A 21765-nucleotide genomic window follows, 5' to 3' on the forward strand; every position below is an offset into this window, starting at 1 on the left:
TGGTATTAGAAATCGTCATTCTTCTTGGATTTGCTCTTGATTGTTAACCATTTAAAACTGAGCAGTATATCAAAATCAGGGCCAAACATTGCTCATGATAAATGAGTCCGTGTATACCAGAATGGAAAAAAGGATACTTAATGAATGGCTGCTTCTGTATGTTAGTATGACTTAATGATGATATGACTGTTTTATCGCGACAAGACATGCCTGCTCATTGATGCATAAGTGTACTTAATGTTACATTTAACTTGATTAATACTATATTTATACTTGGCTTTCAAGGGACATGCAGGATGTGTTAATTGTATATTAATTGGATGTTAATTCAGGTGGTTGGCATTGGTGACTAAAAGAAGGGCTAGGCTGTTGCAGCTGTGCAGTTTGTGTCTGCAAATAAAAGCTTATCTCCATTATTCTATTCTTCATTACCTAACTATCAGGTGAAACCTGTTTCATTCTGCTTTATTTATTATCCAGCTTTGTGTCAAACTATTCCCAATGCTTGTTGCCACTTTAAGTTACGAGGGAATGGCTTGCACCAACCCTGTAAGGAAGGATCTTCCACTCATCAACCTGCCCTGTTTACTGCTTTATCCCAGCAGCCCATAATTGAGGCATTCTCTGTGGGAATATTGCAGTAAATATTGACTCCTTGCACACCATCTCAGTGTACTGTGGCAACAGACCATAATAACTGTGCAGGGCACTCTTACTTATCAGTAATAATGTTTCTTCTTCAAAGGTCTTTCATGTCAATCCGGGGTGAGCTGATTCCATATCTGGTCCGAAAGCAGTTTTCTGCTCCGTGCTCTTCTCAGCTTTCTAAAGCTGATGCCAGTGAAGATCAGAAGAGGGACTCCAAATCTATAGGTTAGTCCATAGAGTTGTGTTTTGTTCTGAACGAGTTTTGTAACTATAGCAGGGCTGTAGTCTCAGTCTACACAAAATCAAAATATAGATTTTATCATTTTTTCCCGCTTTATTCTAAGGCTAGTTTCATTTAAAGGCATGGGTGCGATCTAACAGAAAGGTTTCGAAGTATGGTAGCAAGCGGGAAATACCGGGTGTATCCCTGACAGCCGACCCGGCGAGGCCGTCACCGGTATCCAATCTTAATTAGGGCAATGATGCTCCACGGGCTTTGTGCTGCAAATGACTTGTGCCACAGCTGATTTGGTGGGACCGTGCCAGGCAGCTCCCTGCTAGTGAGGAGGAGCACACTTAAACTGATCCCGCAGAGCAGACCCCAAACAGCACACAGCCATATCACTGCGTAGACCAGCTCCAAGATTCAGGGATGCCAGCTTGACCAGACTGATGGACGCAATGGAGTCCAGGCGGGATACCCTGTTCCCCAAGGGGCTCAGAGGGTCAGCCAGTACCGCCTGGGAGGCAGTGGCAGCAGCCGTCAGCATGGGGAGTGTGACGAAGAGGACTGCCACCAAGTGCCGCAAGAAGCTTAACAACTTCCACCAGGCCGCACGGGTGAGTTGGCATCAGCCCCTTGGCACCAGTCACACCTGCTACGCCCAGATCATTTTATTGGATTTGGCTATTTACGCACATTGTTCCATTGAGAAGGATTCTGGGATGATTTCATGATCTTTCTTTTTTCTGAATTTGAACGAGCCTCGAATCATTCTCTTGTTCCTGCTTCAAACTGTCATGGACAGTGACGCTGCGTTTTCTATGTTACCACAGATAATGCTGCAGAAGCAAATTAATACATTCGCATATTATCCAGCCTTTTAAAAGCTACTTTTTTAAGTTATAAATTTGGAGTTATCAGTTCATTTTGTTTTCCAATTAAGGAGAAATTTAGTGTGGCCAATCCACCTACTCTGCACATCTTTGGGTTGTAGGGGTGACGCCCACACAGACACGGGGCAAATGTGCGAACCCCACACGGACAGCGATCCGGGGCTGGAATTGACCCCGGTCTGCAACGCCATGAGGCAGCAGTGCTAACCACTGCACTACCGTGCCGCCCCCTTTTAATAACTATTTGATGAATTATTTTTCCTTCAATTCTGCATTGAGGTTCACTACTTATTCGATCATCTGTTGCTGACTGGTTGCTTCCACACATTCATTAAGTAATACATGTGAATGACTATAAAGTGACGAATACAAAAATGACTTAGCTGGCCCAATATTAGTCCAAAATGACGTTTTGAACTTGTTAGTTTACCATAGTGAATATCCCTTAAATGGTCACATTAAACTAAAGTCTACTGTCCAGGTCTGCTTACAATATTTATGCAATACTTTAACAGCTTCAGGCAGAGGGGCTTAGCTATAGTTCCAGGTCGAATCCATTCATAATCTTTTTAAATAGTCTTTATTGTCACAAGTAACCTTACATTAACACTGCAATGAAGTTACTGTGAAAAGCCCCGAGTTGCCACATTCCAGCACCTGTCTGGGTACACAGAGCAAGAATTCAGAATGTCCAAGTTACTTAATCATGCACCATGGCTGACATTTCACAGGGTCTTTTACCAGTTGACATTACAGTGAGTCATTCCTCCTGATTCTAGATCATAATTTTAGTTCGGTTCGCAATAGAAACTCCAAAGAACAGAACTGAGGAACATTATATCCCTATCTTAGATTGAATGGCAGAGTAAATTCCTGATGTCAGTCATTCAATTACGGATGACAGTGCAGGCAATTTTTTCCCTTAGAATGGGTTATTCCCTTGTAACCTCCTTGTGGACTACTGGAAAGCAGTGTTGTTGTATGGCATAGAGTGCATCTCTATTTCAAAAGCTGACATCTTTGCGTGTTTCCTTCCGTGCATACCTTAAGTACACAATAGTAAATGGTAAAATCCTTAATGTTACTGTTCCTTCATCAATTAAAAATCTGTAATTCAAAAACAATTAAACCAGAGCAGGATGCCTCCTGCCCCACCAGGTCAAATACTCTGCAGCTAGAGAGCTAGAAATCTGCAAAACACTCAACCTAACAGATCTAGGCCAGTATTTTAATTCCAGTTGAATTGACCACACTGCAACAGTGTCCTTTCATGTAATCCACTTGTTATCCGAGCCTCTTGCTCCATGTAAAACCTGGGAGAGTTAAAGAGTGCTGTTGGGTTATTATCTCATCGTGTTAATCTATAATCTGGAGGCAGGTTGGAGTTGGGGAGCTACATCATCCTTCCCTTGGTCACAACATTTTTCTAAAAGAAACAGCAACTTGAGAGTTATGATTATTTGTAGCATCATGGTTTTTAAACTATCTTTTCTTGACATTTTTGGAAGAGGTAACTTTTTGTTCCAAGAGTAGTTCAGAGGGAACTGAATGAATGCAATATCCCTAAAACTGAAATTGTAAGGACATCATTAGAGTTAAGAACTATGTTATATGTTTCTTTTAATTACTTTAAAATGAAACACCTTTTTGCACTTTGGAACTCCATTTGATATCTGCCCATTTTGTAAGTAATTGATTTGATCAAGTATATTTAGGGGATGAAACACTGTCTCATTTTCTCCATAAAAACTGAATTTGGATGGAAGTCTCTCTATGATACAAAGAACAAAGAAAAGTACAGCACAGGAACAGGCCCTTCGGCCCTCCAAGCCTGCGCCGACCATGCTGCTCGTCTAAATTAAAATCTTCTACACTTGCGGGGTCCGTATCCCTCCATTCCCATCCTATTTATGTATTCGTCAAGACGCCCCAAATCGTCCCTGCTTCCACCACCACCTCCAGCAGCGAGTTCCAGGCACCCACTACCCTCTGTGTAAAAAAAACTTGCCTCGTACATCTCCTCTAAACCTTGCCCCTCACACCTTAAATCTATGCCCCCTAGTAATTTACCCCTCTACCCTGGGAAAAAGTCTCTGACTATCCACTCTGTCTATGCCCCTCATAATTTTGTAGACCTCTAGCAGGTCACCCCTCAACCTCCTTCGCTCCAGTGAGAACAAAGAGTTTATTCAACCGCTCCTCATAGCTAATACCCTCCATACCAGGCAACATCCTGGTAAATCTCTTCTGCACCCTCTAAAGCCTCCACATCCTTCTGGTAGCGTGGCGACCAGAATTGAACACAGCTGCCACATGACATGCCAATTTTTATACTCAATGCCCCGGCCAATGAATGCAAGCATGCCATATGCCTTCTTGACTACCTTCTCCACCTGTGTTGCCCCTTTCAGTGACCTCTGGACCTGTACACCTAGATCTCTCTGACTCAATACACTTGAGAGTTCTACCATTCACTGTATATTCGCTACCTGTATTAGATCTTCCAAAATGCATTACCTCACATTTGTCCGGATTAAACTCCATCTGCCATCTCTCCGCCCAAGTCTCCAAACGATCCAAATCCTGCTGTATCCTCTGACAGTCCTCAATGCTATCTGCAATTCCACCAACCTTTGTGTCGTCCGTAAACTTACTAATCAGACCAGTTACATTTTCCTCCAAAGCATTTATATATGCTACGAACAGCAACGGTCCCAGCACTGATCCATGAGGAACACCACTTGTCACAGCCCTCCAATCAGAAAAGCACCGTTCCATTGCTACTCTCTGCCTTCTATGTCCTAGCCAGTTCTGTATCCATCTTGCCAGCTCCTCTCTGATCCCATGTGACTTCACCTTTCGTACCAGTCTGCCATGAGTGACCTTGTCAAAGGCCTTACTGAAGTCCATATAGACAACATCCACTGCCTTACCTGCTTATGATAAGTTCATGTCAAATATATTTGGTTAGCTTCAGCTCTGTCCCTAATTAACCAGTTAGTGCAGTGCCAGTAGACAAACCTTTTTTAAAAATAAACTTAAAGTACCCAATTCTTTTTTTCCCAATTAATGGGCAATTTAGCGTGGTCAATCCACCTACCCTGCACATCTTTGGGTTGTGGGGGTGAGACCCACGCAGACACGGGGAGAATGTGCAAACTCCACATGGACAGTGACCCGGAGCTGGGATTAAACCCGGGTCCTCGGCGACGTGGGGCAGCAGTGCCCAGTACACAAACCTGACCATAACGTAGATAAAATTGGTATAGAATTATCAGTCCTATTGAAACACACCAGTTTTGGAACTTTAATTCATGCTAAAACGATCACTGGTGTTGTGAATCTTCATAGTTGCATGATCTTTTGTTCAACTTGTTACTTCACTTCTTTTGCAGTCATTTTGCTCAGCATTAATTGTACTTACAGGTTTGTTTATCTGTTTGTTAAAGATATATTCAGTTATGCAAAAGAGGATGATCTTCTGAAATTAGCCAGAGAAAAATCATTTTGGAATGACCACCATGGAGATATGAATGATCCATATCACGGAACCAAACTCCGTTGCTATGTTCATATCATGGAGGAAGGGATTTGCTATCGTGTAAATACTCTAGCCTCATACATTGAAGCTAACCGACAGGTAAGAAGTGTATCTTAATAGTGAAATCACAATTTCTACTTCCTTCCATGAAGAGGATAACAATTGATTGTTCAAATGATTATTTGTTGCTGATCATTGATATGTTGTGGGAGATAGGAAGGTGAAATGTTGAAAATATATTCTTAACCATAAGCTTGGATGACATTTAACTAAACTCAGCAATGTGTGGGAGTAGAATTTACTTAAACAGTATAGGGACATAAACCAGGTGCTTCACTGTGTTGCTCTTTTTAACTGGAGACTGATATGACAGTTATTAATGATGATATTGCTTTTCAGAGTCGCCAGGTATCAAATGATACCATCACAAGGTTTTACCGGATATCGATCAAAGACCAAACAACCAGTTAGTCAGTTCAAGTTCAAAGATAGTTTATTTATACACAAGGATTACTTCGACTTGCAACATAAAAGACTACAAGTTAAACTACATCTAACAACTACAATAACTTATACTTAGCTTCAGGCAACCGGCTCCTTGCAGAGGAACAAGGCCTTTGTTTGGATCTTGCATGGCTGGGTCTGGAGAAGTGACTTCGTTTCTGCTGGGCTCACCCGTCTGGTAGCGATCATTGGTCTTGAACTTGTCTTCTGGTCGTGATGCTACACTTGGTTTTAGGTGTAGGTTGGGGCCAAGAGAAACCGAGCATCGGTGCCAAGAGAGACTGAACACATGGAGTGTCTCTCTTTATCCTTCTGGGGTTTTGCGCTCTTTTGGGCGGTCCTTAGCTTTGGACCAAATAATTTGGCAGGCTTCGATTACTGCCTTCGATTTTTGCCAATAAAGGGGCGGGTGCCTTGATAGCAGGGCGTGTCGTGAGCGGTCATTGACCTTGGCTTTTTGGGCTCCCTGAGCAAAGGGAGTGGCGCCGATGAGTCTGTTTCCGTATCTGTTACCTGAGTACAGGTCTTTTGTTCTGGGGAAATGGGCTATTAGAATGCAAAGTAGCTGGGGATTTCAATAGCATCTAGTTATCTGAGTTGCCAAAATACATAAGCTCTGAGCGCCTGAATCCTGGGTTGACCATATTTCCCTTAATCCTTTGCAAGTGGCCATATTTCCCAGGATCCTTTGTAAGTGGCCATCCCAGATGGCTATAGATAATAGTTAACCTGGACTCTTGCCGAGTCCCAGCAAGACACAACCTCGATGGGATTTGCACCTGTCTAATTGAAAGTAGGCTGACCTATCGTGGAATACACAGCCTCTGACCTGTTATTGTAGCCACAATATTTCTCTAGCTGGTCCAGTTAGGTTTCTGCTGAATGATGGGCACGCTGGATGTTATTAGTAGAGAATTCGGTGATGGTAATGCCATTAAATGACATGGTGAAGTGGTTAGTATCTCTTTGGAGAGGGATTATCGGCTGGCACATGGGTGACGTGAATGTAATCTGCCACTATAGGTTCAAGCCGAAATATTATCCAGTTCTTGCTGTATGCAGAAACCAACTGCTTTGTTATCCAAGAAGTTGCAATGGAACTGGACACCATGCAGTCATTAGCGAATATCCTCATTTCTGACCTTATGATGGAGAGAAGCAGTTGAATATGTTTGAGCCTAGGTCACAACTCTCAAGAATTACTGCAGTGGATCCTGGCGCTGAGGTGATTGACCATCTCTAAACACAGTCACCTTCCTTTGTGCTAATTATGACTCCAGTCAATGGAGAGTTTCTCCCGATTCCCATTGACTTCAATTTTATTTGGACTCCTTGATGCCACACTCCGGTCAAGGCAGTTACCCTTAGCTCACTCCTGACATTCAGCCCTTCTATCCATGTTTAGGTCCGGAATGTAATGATGTCTGGAGACAAGTGGTCCTGGCGAAACTCAAACTGAATATCGGTGAGCAGGTCATTGATGAGCAAGTGCTGCTTGATAGAACTGTCAATGCTTCCTTCCATCACTTTGCTGACAACTGAGAGTAGACCAATGGGGGCTGTAAATGGTTGGATTAGATTTGTCCTATCTTTTGTGGATAGGACATACTTGGCCAATTTACCATTTGCTCAGGTAATGCATTGTTATAGCTCTACTGGAATAGATTGGACAGAGATGTGGCTAAGGTTACTTCTGAAGTACAAGTTTTCAGTCGGAGAAGGACAGTAGGAGCTTGTGTGCTTGTACATCCCAGTCCCATAAAGCGGAGTCTGGTTTCCAGTCGCATTGGCCCCTTTTCTCCATCAAGTCTGTGAGATAGATGGTTTGCAATGGCCATCCCGCGTTTTAAGAACTTGTGCACAGGCATCTTCCACCCCTTAAAATGAAGTTTCCAAGGATTTCAGACCAGGGCTACAGTGCAGCCCTCCTATATGGCTCAAGAGATGTGGACTATGCAAAGAAGACACCTCAAAACCCTGGAGAACTACCACCAGTGCTGCCTCCACAAGATCCTGCAAATCTATTGGCAAGATAGGCACTCCGATGTCAGTGTTTTGCACAGGCTAACGTCCCCAACATCGAAGCATTGACCACACTCGATCAACTCTGCTGGGTGGACCACATTGTTCGCATGCTTGACACAAAACTCCTGAAACAAGCACTCTACTCCGAGCTTTGGCAGAGCAAGTGAATCCCAGGAGGGCTGAGGAAACATTCCGAGGACAGCCACCTTTAAAATGTGTAACATCCCCACTGTCACCTGGGAATCCCTGACCCACGGCTACCCAAAGTATAGAAAAAGCATCCGGGATCGAGCTGAACACTTCTAGTTCTGTCGCCGAGAGCAAAACTGAAGCCAAGCGTCGACAGACGTGGCAACCCGGGCACCTCACCTCCGCTCCTCCAACCACTGTCTGCCTTACCTGTGACAGAGACTGTAGCGCATTGGATTCTCATTTACCTGAGAACTAATTTTTAGTGTGGAAGCAAGTCACCCTTGGCCCCAAGGGACTGCCTAAGAGAAGAAAGAACATGTTTTCAGCACTATAACAGAATCTAGATAACACATGGATTGAATCAAATTGGTGAAAGAGTGGCAACTGTGATGCTGGGGTCCTCAAATGAAAAAATCAAGATGGATTGTTCATTTGGCACTTCTGGCTGAAGTCGGGTTTCAAATGCTTCAGCCTTTTCTTATGCAATCAAATGTTGGGCTCCACCATTATTGAGGATGGAATGTTCATTGAAGCATCTCCCTCCATGAGTGGTTTAATTATCCACACCACCTTCATGAATGCATATGTGGGATTCTGAGCTTTGATCAGATTTGTTGGATGTGGGATTGTTTAGCTCTGGCTATGGCATGTGGCTTCTTGTTTTTAGCTTGGAAGTACCCACGTGTTGAAGGTTCACCAGGTTGACACCACATTTGTAAATATGCCTGGTATTGCCCCTGGCATGCTCCACTATACTTACTGAGCCAAAGTAGCCCCACTGGGTTCAAGATAATTGCAGAGTGAGAATAATGTTTAATTGAGCCATGAGGTTACATGGATGTTCAGTTTGGAACTGCTGAATCTGTTCCTTTTATCATAATGGTAGACCGCACAACACAATGGAGAGTGTCCTTAGTGTAAAAGTGGGAGTTTGTCTCCATAAGAATTGTGTGGTAGTCACTTCCACAAATACCATCAAAGACAGATGCATCTACAGCAGGTAGATTAGTGCAGGTGAGATGAAGTAGCTTTTCTCTCCTTTTGGTGTTCTCCTTTTGGTGTTCTCCAATCTGGTTGCTTTGTATTTGGCTAGTAGTTGTGCTACAAAACCATTCTTTGATCGGTGTGGAAGTCCCCCACCTGAATTACTTACTGTAATCTTCCTAACCTCAGTGCTTCTTTCAAGTGTACTCAACATGGAGGAGTACTTGACTGAGCTGTGGAAGGGCAATAGTTGCTAATTAGCAGGAAGTTTCCTTGCTCGTGTTTGACCCGATAGCATTAGAATTTGAGGCTTGAAGTCAATGTTGATGACTCCCAGGGTCACTCCCTCCCAACAGTATACCACTGTGCTGCCATCTCTGATTAGTCTGTCCTGCTAGTGGAACAAGACATAGCTAGTGTTACGACCCACTGGGCTAATGCACAGTCAATTCCAGTCCTGCTTGATCCAGAGTTGCAACACAATTGGGATTAATAAATATTTTGTAGAAAACACCTGAAGTCTTTGGCCCTTAGCTGCCCAATAACTACAGTTACCAGGTTTGTAAATTTAAGCACTAGTTAATCAAAATCAGTAACTATGATTAAAAATGTGGCAAATACAACAGGTTGACTATTATCTAATTCCTAACCCCATCCCTCTCTCTCTCTCTCTCTCTCTCTCTCTCTCTCTCTCTCTCTCTCTCTCTCTCTCTCTCTCTCTCTCTCTCTCTCTCTCTCTCTCTCTCTATATATATATATATATATATATATATATATATATATAATATATAAAATATATACACACAAAAGACAAACACAGAGGGGAGAAGAGGAGTATAAAATAGCAAGTACGTAAAAGGATAAGAATCTTTTTTTCAGATGGTTGTTTCTAGCACACCTTTTGTCAAGGCTTTCAGGTCGAGATTTCTGCTTTCCAGTCTCTAATGGCTTTCGCTGTAGATTCATTCAGATCTCTGCAGTTTCAGAAATACAGCAGCTTTTCTGGAGAAAACACAAGGGAGAAAGAGAGCAGGTCTTTTTCTCTGTGTCTCCAGGTCTCCAACTGCTTCCCCGGGCTCTCTGAAAATCATCTCACTCAGGCAAGACCCAATCACTGCCTGTTACTGTGCCGAATACAGCTTTTTGCCAATTTGTTGGCCAACAACCAACCAATCGAACCAAGTCCCACTGATCCCTCGGGTGCCACGAAGTCTGAATTCTGCTGCAGAGTGTACGACATTGTAACTTTTGAATTCCTCATTTCCCTGCTCGACCTAAAGATATACGTCAATTAAGCATCTATGGATCAAAATGATAACAGCAAGGGCAGCACGGTGGCCTAGTGGTTAGCACAACCGCTTCACGGCGCTGAGGTCCCAGGTTCGATCCCGGCTCTGGGTCACTGTCCGTGTGGAGTTTGCACATTCTCCTCGTGTCTGCGTGGGTTTCGCCCCCACAACCCAAAAATGTGCAGAGTAGGTGGATTGGCCACGCTAAATTGCCCCTTAATTGGAAAAAATAATTGGGCAATCTAAATTTATAAAAAAAAAAAAAAAAAATGATAACAGCAAAAATAAAGGGGAAAAAAGGAATCAACAGGAAGGGGACCTTATACTCTCGATACTGATGTGCAGTCTAGAACATTGGCTGAATGGTATATACTCCAAGTATGATTCTCTCATGCTGTTGGTCGACGAATCTGTGGGGCAGTGCCCCAAGATTTGGCACAAGTTCCTAGATAATAGTGAGGAGGACAATACAGGTTTAACTTGGCTGGATGTGCATTTGTCATGTCTGCTGCCTTGGTGTTTGCCAGGTGGTCCATCTAATTTTATTCTTAGTAATTTTTGTAGCAATTTGATAACAAGTGAGTGACTTGCTAGGCCAGTGTTCTTCAAACTTTTTCACAACCCACCATTTTCTCTTACTGTTAATGCGAGAGATAAGCCTGCTTGGTCCTCACAATCTCACTCCAATCAGGTTCACAGGAAGAGAGGGCTATGCGCATATCGGGTGAAGCATTCAGCCGGTTCCTTTGTGGTGTCTTCATCTTTGTGAGGAAGGATAATCCAACCTCTCACATGTAGGTCGTTGTGAAGGGCAAGAGCAACAAAATGCTTGTTTTACTCCGCTCCGGATACTCCTCAGCGATGCTACTCCAGAATGCTGACAGCCTCGTTGACTTGTGCCGTGTTTTTAATATGCTGTCACAGCTGAGGCGCATAAGCTCAGTTTCTTCATTTGGAGTCAGCTACACGTTAAGAACTGATTCTGGGGTCTCAAACTCAAAGGGATTTTTCACCCAACTCTTCTCTCTCAAAATCTTAAGCTTCTCCTCTGGAAAGTAGCGACCAAAATTGTCGATCAGCGCAGCCAGATGCAACTGAATAAGGCTTGCCAATCCATTTACAGTTTCCTTACTAATGCCGTTTTCTTCGATGTGTCGTAGCAGTGTGGGAAACATGTAGTAGTTTTGGCTTCGCACTCGCAATTGCCAAACTTTCAATATCTCTTGGAAAGCTTCAATTTCTTCTTCAGAGTGCCAAAAGCAATCATCATTCTTCCCTTGCAATTTGAGGTTCAGTTCATTTAGAATTGAAAAGATGTCTGCAAGGCAAGACATTGTTAGCATCCAAGTTTCATCAGCAAACGAATCAGCCAGAGAGGACAATTTCTCAAGGAGGGAAGCATGGATTTCGTACCTCAGTTCGTAAACTCTGAGTAGCACCCGACCCTTTGACAGCCAACGTACTTCTGTGTGGAACAATAAATGTGTGTGCTCAGCCCCCATATCGGAACACAGAGTGTCAAAAAGTCTCGTATTGAGTGGGCTGCGTTTAATGAAATTCACAACTTTCACTATTCCTTTCAACACCACTTCAAGATTGGATAGAATTCCTTTCTATGCCGGTGCCTCACGGTGAATAAAACAATGATTCCAAATGATGTCCTGACCAGCTGCCTCCTTAATCCTTACTATAACTCCGCTGTTTTTCCCAGTCATGTTGGCTGCTCCATCACTTGTGATTCCTCTGCAATGAACTCAGTCGTGCCCGCACTTTCCAACCACAAAACTATTCAAAACTTCAAAAATTTCTGCGGCAGTCGTGTGGGTTGCTAAAGTCAGGTAGCACAGGAAATCTTCAACATTCATTGTGCCAAACATACCTAACGTATACTAGCAAAGTTGCACAATCTGAAACGTCTGAACTTTCATCTAGTTGTATTGAGAACGCCGGCGCTGATTTTAAATGAGAAATAAGCTGGGCTTCTAAATTCTCAGCAATATCAGAAATTCGGCGAGCCACTGTGCAATCACTAAGTGGGATGCATTTCACTTTTCAACGAACCTCTCATCTATGACAGTACAAACTATATCTAATGCTGCAGGGGGAATTAATATCTCTGCTATAGTGTGGGGCATTTTCTCTTTAGCTACATGGTAAGCTATCATGTAAGAGGCTAATTGTACTTTGTCGTTCAATGTAACATTTCTGCTGAGGACTTCAGCTGACGATTGAAGTTCTCGTTGCATACTTTGAAAAAAATCAAGAGGTTTGTCCTCAAACCCGCCATGTTTAGTCTTCAAATGCCTTTGAAGTTTTGGGGGTTTTAAACTTTCATTTGCCAGCACTTCCCTGCATGTAACGCACATTGGTCTTGCATCCTGGTTTGCATTGGCACAATTAATAAATCCATACCTTAAAAAATCGTCTTTATACTGCTTTGTGCCTGATTTCAGTTTCTTCTTAATGGGCTGTTCAGCAGAGACCCTGGAGCTCATACCAGCACTGCTTTGTCCTGGTGTGGACCCTCCTGAACAGCTCACACCAACACTGCTTTGTCCTGTTGTGGACTCTTCTGAACAGCTCACACCAACACTGCTTTGTCCTGCTGTGGATTCCCCTGAGTCACTCTCTCCAGCAGGTTCAGTTGTGAGATCCTGGCCTGTTTGCACCTCTGGCTCTCTCTTCCTTATAACAAAACGATCCATTTTAAATGTTACTGTCCTGTTGCTTGTTTGCTGCTAACAAAATGGAGGAATCGCAATCGGTCCCAAAGCACGTGACGTCGACGTTCGGGGGGGCGTAACCTGCTCTCTGCCTCCCTTTAGGCAGGAAGATTAGGTAGAATTTTTTTTTTTAATCTTCTGCGTCTCTGCAGCAGCCGGCTATTAATAACGGCGGTTGCAAGCGACCTTCAAAATGGCCGCGAACATGTAAAAAAAAATGCAGCCGCACTGCGCATGCGAGCCCGATCATCGGTGCGCCTGCGCGTGTGCACCGATGATCGGGCGCAGGTGCGCAATGCGGCCGCATTTGTTTTACATGTTTCCGGCCATTTTGAAGGCCGCTTGCAGCCGGTGTTATTAAAAAGCTGACTGTTGCGCGCGGATGTACGCGATTCGGAATGCCGCGAAGGACGGCTCTGCGACCCACTCGCGGGTCGCGCCCCCGAGTTTGACAATCACTGTGTTAGGCCATTCCAGTGGACATTTAAATATCAACCACATTGCTGTGGATCTGGAGTCACACATAGACCAGATTGAGGAAGGACAGCAGTTTCTTTTCCCGGAAGGACATCAGTGAATCAGATGAGTTTTATGACAATCTAATAGTTTCATTGCTACTGATACTAACTTTTGCTTCCAGATTTTATCTTCCTTAATTTAGTTAACTAATTTAAATTCACCAGCTATCATAAACTCATGTATCCACATCACTATTTCAGGTCTCTGAATTACTAATTCAGTAATATAACCATTATGCTACCCAAGCTGTGTCCAGCTAGTGTGGGAGAAGAAGGGAACATGTATTCTTATTCATGAATTCTCTGCCAGAATGCAAGTCCTTTGCAATTATTTGCTAAACCACAGCAAAGTGCTGTGATTCTTTTTCACTCCGTGTAGTTTGAGGGGATAGGCCCTGATTCTACCTCAGCTGGAATTGGGATCGAACCCCATATTGTTGGCATTAACCTGATCCACATCTAGACAACTCAGCTAATCAGCTCCCCTTAATGTGTATTAGCAATTCTCAAACAACCTCTGAGTAAAAATGACAGGAACTTTGAAAGAAATGCAGCCAGTTAGGTCTCAATCTTGGCTCAATAGTAACAATCTGAGTGAGTAGATTATGGGTTAAAGCTGGATTTGAGTATCTTGATGTTTTGTTTAATAAGAAAATGTTGAACTATCAGAGGTGTCATCTTTTGTAGGAACTGTTATACTGAAAGTATTCATCTGCTCTGTCAATTGGACATAAACATTCCAATGGAACCTTTCAAAGAGCAGAGGAGTTTGTCCTGCCCAATATTTGCTATTCAGTTAACATTATTCAAACAGATTGTATGTTAATTTAGCTTACTGCTGTTTATGACTAACAGATAATGTGCATGGTTCCCTGAATTATAACAGTGATTGCACTTCACAAATACCTTGTTGGCTATGAAGGAATTCGGGAGATATTGAACACGTATTTGGAACAAAAAATTGGATGAAACCGTTGAAAGCTGCAAATACTTCAAAGACATGTTGAATATTTGAGTGCAGAAAAATAATGGGAATGCACTGTGACTATATGGATTTTGAAAATCCATTTGATATGGTGTCACATTATATAATGGTTATGACACACATGATATTAAAAAGGAATGTAGCTACCTAAATGGAGAGGTGGCGAGGGGACACAAAGCAAATCAGAAAGGGAAATGGATGTTTTTGGTTTGGCACAGTATAAGGAGTGATCTGTACTCAAAGCCTTTTTTTCCATTTTTATATAAATAATTTGGACATTGGCACAGAGGAATGGAATTAAGATTTGCTGATACCAGATTTTTGACTGACAAACAGAAATAATACAGGAAGTGGCAAGAGGATATAAAATTTCAGACTAGCAAATAGTAAAGTGTCACACAATATTTTATTTTAAAGTGAAAAGAATTAACCCTTGAATGGCATATCAATTTTAAAAGAGCAGCTGAGTAGAGAGACCCAAGTATTATCGAGAACTTTAAAGTAGAAAAAGCTTTAACGGGTCAAATTAAACTTTGATCATAATATAAAACAGGGAGGTCATGTTGAATTTTGGCTAAATTTTGGCATTGCAAATACTGGGCTATTGTATGCAGCTCTGAACACTCCATTATCCGGTTTCCTCCCACAGTCCGATGATGTGCAGGTTTGGTGGATTGGCTATGCTAAATTGCCCAAAATTCTTTTGATTCTGGAATGGTTCCTATAGATTGGAGGGTAGCCAATATAACCCCGCTATTCAAAACTGAAAGTAGAGAGATAACAGGGAACTATAGACCAGTGAGCCTAACGTCGGTAGTAGGGAAGTTGCTGAGAGTCCACTATCAAGGATTTCATTGCACAGCATTTGAAAAGCAATGATAAAATCAGACAAAGTCAGCATGGATATGTAAAAGGGAAATCATGCTTGACAAATCTAGAATTCTTTGAAGTTGTCACTAGTGGAATTGACCAGGGAGAACCAGTAGATGTGGTTTATTTAGACTTTCAGAAGGCTTTCAACAAGGTCTCAGATGTAAAGTTACTATGTAAAGTTAAAGCACATGGGATTGCGGGTAGTGGCTTGAGATGGATAGAAAGCATGTTAGCAGACAGGAGGCAAGAAGTTGGAATAAATGTGTCTTTTTCCAATTGACAGGCAGTGACTAATGGGGTACCGTAGGGATCTGTGCTGGGACCCCAACTGTTCACATTATATATTAATGATTTGGACGAGGGAACTAAATACATTACATCCAAATTTGCAGATGATACAAAGTTGGTTGGGACAGTGAGCTGTGAGGAGGATGCAGAGATCCTTCAGCAGGATTTAGACAGGCTGAGTGAGTGGGCATATGCATGGCAGGTGCAGTGTAATGTGGATGAATATGAGGGTATCCACTTTGTTTGCAAAAATAGGAAGGCAGATTATGATTTGAATGGGTGTAAATTGAAAGAAGTGAATACCCAGCGAGACCTTGGTGTCCTCGTGCATCAGTCGCTGAAAGTAAGCGCGCAGGTACAGCAGTCAATAAAGAAGGCAAGTGGTATGTTGGCCTTCATAGCGAGAGGATTTGAGTATGGAAATAGGAATGATTTACTGCAATTATATAGGGCATTGGTGAGGCCAAACCTGGGGTATTGTGTGCAGTTTTCTTGTCCTTAGCTGAGGAAGGACGTTCTTGCTTTGGAGGGAGGGCAGCAAAGGTTTACCAGGCTGATTCCTCGGATGGTGGGACTATCATAAGAGGAGAGACTAAGTCAGTGAAGATTATATTCATTGGAGTTCAGAAGAGTGAGAGGGGATCTCATAGAAACTTATAAAATTCTAACAGGATTCAACAAGGTAGATTCAGAAAGAATGTTCCTGATGATGCGGGAGTCCAGAATTAGGAGTCATAGAACATAGGAATCTGGAGCAGAAGTAGGCAAATCAGCCCTTTGCACCGTCATTCGATCAGATCATGGCTTATCTCTTCCTGGTCTCAAAGCCATCTCCCTACCTGTTCCCCATATCCCTTTAACCCATTTTTAAAATCAGAAATATATCTATCTCCCTCTTGAAACCATTTAATGATTTGGACTCCACCGCACTATGAGGCAGCGAGTTCCACAAATTCACCACTCTCTGCAAGAAGTTGTGCCTCCTCAGTTTTAAATCTACCATCTCTCAACCTATATCTGTGACCACTTGTTTTAGATTAGCCCACAAAGGGGAATATTTGGTCTACATTTACTTTATCAATCCCTTTTAGTATTTTATATACTCGATCAGATCCCCTCTCATCCTTCTAAACTCCAGCGAGTATAAACCAAAACTGTTTAATCTCTCCTCATACGTCAACGCCTTCATCCCCTGAATCAATTTGGTGAACCTCCTCTGAACTGCTTCCAATGTCACCACATCCTTTCTCAAATAAAGAGACAAATACTAGACACAGTACTCCAAATGTCGTCTCACCACCACCCTAAACAATTGCAAGAACACTTCTCTGCTTTTACACTCCAGTCCTTTTGCAATAAGTGTTAACATTCCATTTGCCTTTCTTATTACATTTTGTACCTACATACAGACTTTTTGCGATTCATGAACAAAGACACCCGTATCCATCTGTCCAGATGCATTTTGAATCTGCTTTCCATTTAGATAATTTGCCTGACTATTTTGCCTGTCATAGTTTGAGGATAAAGGGTAAACCTTTTAGGACTGGGGTGAGGAGAAATTTCTTCACCCAGAGAGTGGTGAATCTGGAATTCACTACCATAGAAAGCAGTTGAGGCCAAAATGTTCTGTAATTTCAGGAAGGAATTAGACGTAGCTCTTGGGGTTAAAGGGATCGAGGGATATGCTGGATCAGGGTATTGAACATGATCATCAGCCATGATCATAATGAATGGTAAAGCAGGCTCAAAGGGCCAAATGGCCTTCCCCGATTCTATTTTCTACGTATGTTTCTATGTATTTTGTTTGTTGATGTTGCCAACTTATTTGCTTGCTGGGAAGTGAATTAACCGGGTGCGATGTCCTGCTGGTTATCCTGATTTAGTGAGTTAATATCTTGTTAAGCTGAATGTTGAATTCATGATTTTTACAAAGCATCTTTAACCTAATATATCCTGGCAGGGTACTAGGGTTTAGTTGTGCCCGGTCCTCTTTGTTTTTGTCATTTTTAAAATCTCAAATGTGTAGGATGGCTCCCTGTTCTGGTCTGGATCTGGAGAAGAATTTAAATTGTGCTGTAAGAGATAGGGGTGTTGTTTTCTTCTGTCATTTTGTTGTGTAACCATGGGTGAGATGTAGGCCGTTACTGTTGCCTGTATCCTTTGGTTGCAGACCAGCATTTATCCATGGAAGGTACATGTTGGGGATTCAGTCCCTGATTCATTTGGTCTTATTTGTCCCCAATTATGTAATGACTATGTAACCAACAAGAGGTGAGGCCACTTTGGATTTGGTTTTGGGTAATGAACCAGGCCAGGTGTTAGATCTGGAGGTAGGTGAACACTTTGGAGACAGTGACCACAATTCGGTGACCTTTACGTTAGTGATGGAAAGGGATAAGTATACCCCGCAGAGCAAGAGTTATAGCTGGGGGAAGGGCAATTATGATGCCATTAGACATGACTTAGGATGTGTTGGTTGGAGAAGTAGGCTGCAAGGGTTGGGCACACTGGATATGTGGAGCTTGTTCAAGGAACAGCTATTGCATGTTCTTGATAAGTACGTACCAGTCAGGCAGGGAGGAAGGGGTCGAGCGAGGGAACCGTGGTTTACCAAAGAAGTGGAATCTCTTGTTAAGAGGAAGAAGGAGGCCTATGTGAAGATGAGGCGTGAAGTTTCAGTTGGGGCGCTTGATAGTTACAAGGAAGCGAGGAAGGATCTAAAGAGAGAGCTGAGACGAGCAAGGAGGGGACATGAGAAGTCTTTGGCAGGTAGGATCAAGGAAAACCCAAAAGCTTTCTATAGGTATGTCAGGAATAAAAGAATGACTAGGGTAAGAGTAGGGCCAGTCAAGGACAGTGGTGGGAAGTTGTGTGTGGAGGCGGAGGAGATAAGCGAGATACTAAATGAATACTTTTCGTCAGTATTCACTCAAGAAAAAGATAATATTGTGGAGGAGAATGCTGAGACCCAGGCTATTAGAATAGATGGCATTGAGGTGCGTAGGGAAGAAGTGTTGGCAATTCTGGACAAGGTGAAAATAGATAAGTCCCCGGGGCCGGATGGGATTTATCCTAGGATTCTCTGGGAAGCCAGGGAAGAGATTGCTGAGCCTTTGGCTTTGATTTTTAGGTCATCATTGGCTACAGGAATAGTGCCAGAGGACTGGAGGATAGCAAATGTGGTCCCTTTGTTCAAGAAGGGGAGTAGAGATAACCCCGGTAACTATAGGCCGGTGAGCCTAACGTCTGTGGTGGGTAAAGTCTTGGAGAGGATTATAAAAGATACGATTTATAATCATCTAGATAGGAATAATATGATTAGGGATAGTCAGCATGGTTTTATGAAGGGTAGGTCATGCCTCACAAACCTTATCGAGTTCTTTGAGAAGGTGACTGAACAGGTAGACGAGGGTAGAGCAGTTGATGTGGTGTATATGGATTTCAGTAAAGCGTTTGATAAGGTTCCCCACGGTCGGCTATTGCAGAAAATACGGAGGCTGGGGATTGAGGGTGATTTAGAGATGTGGATCAGAAATTGGCTAGTTGAAAGAAGACAGAGTGTGGTAGTTGATGGGAAATGTTCAGAATGGAGTGCAGTTACGAGTGGCGTACCACAAGGATCTGTTCTGGGGCCGTTGCTGTTTGTCATTTTTATAAATGACCTAGAGGAGGGCGCAGAAGGATGGGTGAGTAAATTTGCAGACGACACTAAAGTCGGTGGAGTTGTAGACAGTGCGGAAGGATGTTGCAGGTTACAGAGGGACATAGATAAGCTGCAGAGCTGGGCTGAGAGGTGGCAAATGGAGTTTAATGTGGAGAAGTGTGAGGTGATTCACTTTGGAAAGAATAACAGGAATGCGGAATATTTGGCTAATGGTAAAATTCTTGGTAGTGTGGATGAGCAGAGGGATCTCGGTGTCCATGTACATAGATCCCTGAAAGTTGCCACCCAGGTTGATAGGGTTGTGAAGAAGGCCTATGGGGTGTTGGCCTTTATTGGTAGAGGGATTGAGTTCCGGAGCCATGAGGTCATGATGCAGCTGTACCAAACTCTAGTACGGCCGCATTTGGAGTATTGCGTACAGTTCTGGTCGCCTCATTATAGGAAGGACGTGGAAGCTTTGGAACGGGTGCAGAGGAGATTTACCAGGATGTTGCCTGGTATGGAGGGAAAATCTTATGAGGAAAGGCTGATGGACTTGAGGTTGTTTTCGTTAGAGAGAAGAAGGTTAAGAGGTGACTTAATAGAGGCATACAAAATGATCAGAGGGTTAGATAGGGTGGACAGCGAGAGCCTTCTCCCGCGGATGGAGGTGGCTAGCACGAGGGGACATAGCCTTAAATTGAGGGGTAATAGATATAGGACAGAGGTCAGAGGTGGGTTTTTTACGCAAAGAGTGGTGAGGCCGTGGAATGCCCTACCTGCAACAGTAGTGAACTCGCCAACATTGAGGGCATTTAAAAATTTATTGGACAAGCATATGGATGATAAGGGCATAGTGTAGGTTAGATGGCCTTTAGTTTTTTTTTTCCATGTCGGTGCAACATCGAGGGCCGAAGGGCCTGTACTGTGCTGTATCGTTCTATGTTCTATTGCTTTGTGCTGTACCTGTTGTTCAAAGATACCTACAGCTATGTTTCTACTGTTGTTTGTTTGATGTGAACCCAATAAGTAGACATTTAAAAAAAATATATTTAATGGGATGCAGGTGTTGTTGGCATTTAGTTCCCTTTCTTAATTGTTCTAGAGAAGCTGGTGGTGAGCTGCCTCCTTAAACAGCTATAGTCCATGTGGCAACAGTACACCCACAGTGCTGTTAGGAAGGGAGTTCCTGTATTTTGAGCCATCAACAGTGAAGGAATTGCGATATAGTTCCAAGACAGGACAGTGTGTGATTTGGAAGGAAGCATGTATGTGGCGGTCTTCTCATGCCCCTGGCTGAGATGATATTGGTTATGGGGTCTGGAAGGTACTGTTGAAGGCATCTTGTTGAGTTGCTGAACACTGTGTATCCTGTAGATGGTACACACTGCTGCCACTGTGCATTAGTGATGGAGGGAGTGAATGTTTAAGGTGGCGGATGGGGTGCCAATCATGCGGGCTGCTTTGTCCTGGATGGTGTTGAGCTCCTTGAATGTTGTTGGAGCTGCACTCATCCAGACAAGTGCAGAGTATTTTATCACACAAATTACTTGTGCCTTGTGGATGGTGGACAGACATTGGTAGAGGCATTGTCATGGAGAATGTACCAGTTGATGGTGACTGACAGTTAATTGCCAGGCATTGTTTAAATTGTGCACTGGTGCATTCTCCATGGCAATGCCTCTACCAATCAGAGTCTACTTTCCAACCACTGAGAACTGTCTTCTCATATAGTATAAATAATGGTTTACCCCCGATATTGGGATTCTTGCCAAGTATCTGGAAGAGTGCAAGACAAAAACCGTGACATGTTTTTTCGAGCAATAATAATTAATGTCTGTTTATTTTTAAAGTTGCTTTAAGATTAATTTTTGTTCCTCTCTGTCTTACAAATATGGATTCATTAGAGCTCAAAATGATTGGAATTAATTTTCAATGGGTACATGAATTTGCTGCGGCAAAAAAGATTCTGGTTTCAAGTTAAAAATAAACAATCGCGTTCACTTTTGCCTGGTGAATCCATGTTGCTTCTGAAAGCAATGAGGTTTGAAATAACTTACTATTTAGAAAGCAATTCATTGCACAAAAGGATTTGAGATATTTCAGCATGAAGGATACATATTTATTTGTGCTTTCAGTAGATCAGATGCAATGTTCAAGCAAAGAACTTAGTTGAAGTATTTTTGAGCTGTGTTTCATTGCAGAACATAGGATACAAATCTTGATTTAAACCTTTCACATAAGAAATAAGATTGTAATTGTAGCAGGATTGTTTCAAGTATAACTGACCTGCTGCTGAAAACACAAATCATGTTAAACTTGTTATAAACAATGGAAGAGGAAAACTTTGAAAATGTTTGCTTTGAACCAATATTCATACCTGTCTTCTTTTATACTTGGAAAGTTGGAGAAACAAGTGGGGAGGTGTGACTATAG

At 42.7% G+C, this 21765-nt stretch overlaps 1 protein-coding gene across 1 annotated transcript in view; it reads left to right on the top strand.

Annotated features, from left to right (window-relative positions):
* eif2b3 (eukaryotic translation initiation factor 2B, subunit 3 gamma) overlaps positions 1 to 21765 on the top strand; it is a 161885-nt gene that overhangs the window by 92690 nt on the left and 47430 nt on the right. Inside the window, exons 7-8 of the mRNA XM_038794088.1 lie at positions 746 to 873; positions 5214 to 5404. Coding sequence (XP_038650016.1) covers positions 746 to 873; positions 5214 to 5404 — 319 coding nt within the window. The remainder of the gene's footprint in view (positions 1 to 745; positions 874 to 5213; positions 5405 to 21765) is intronic.

Source organism: Scyliorhinus canicula, chromosome 4 (assembly GCF_902713615.1).
Source record: "Scyliorhinus canicula chromosome 4, sScyCan1.1, whole genome shotgun sequence".
Classification (NCBI taxonomy): domain Eukaryota; kingdom Metazoa; phylum Chordata; class Chondrichthyes; order Carcharhiniformes; family Scyliorhinidae; genus Scyliorhinus; species Scyliorhinus canicula.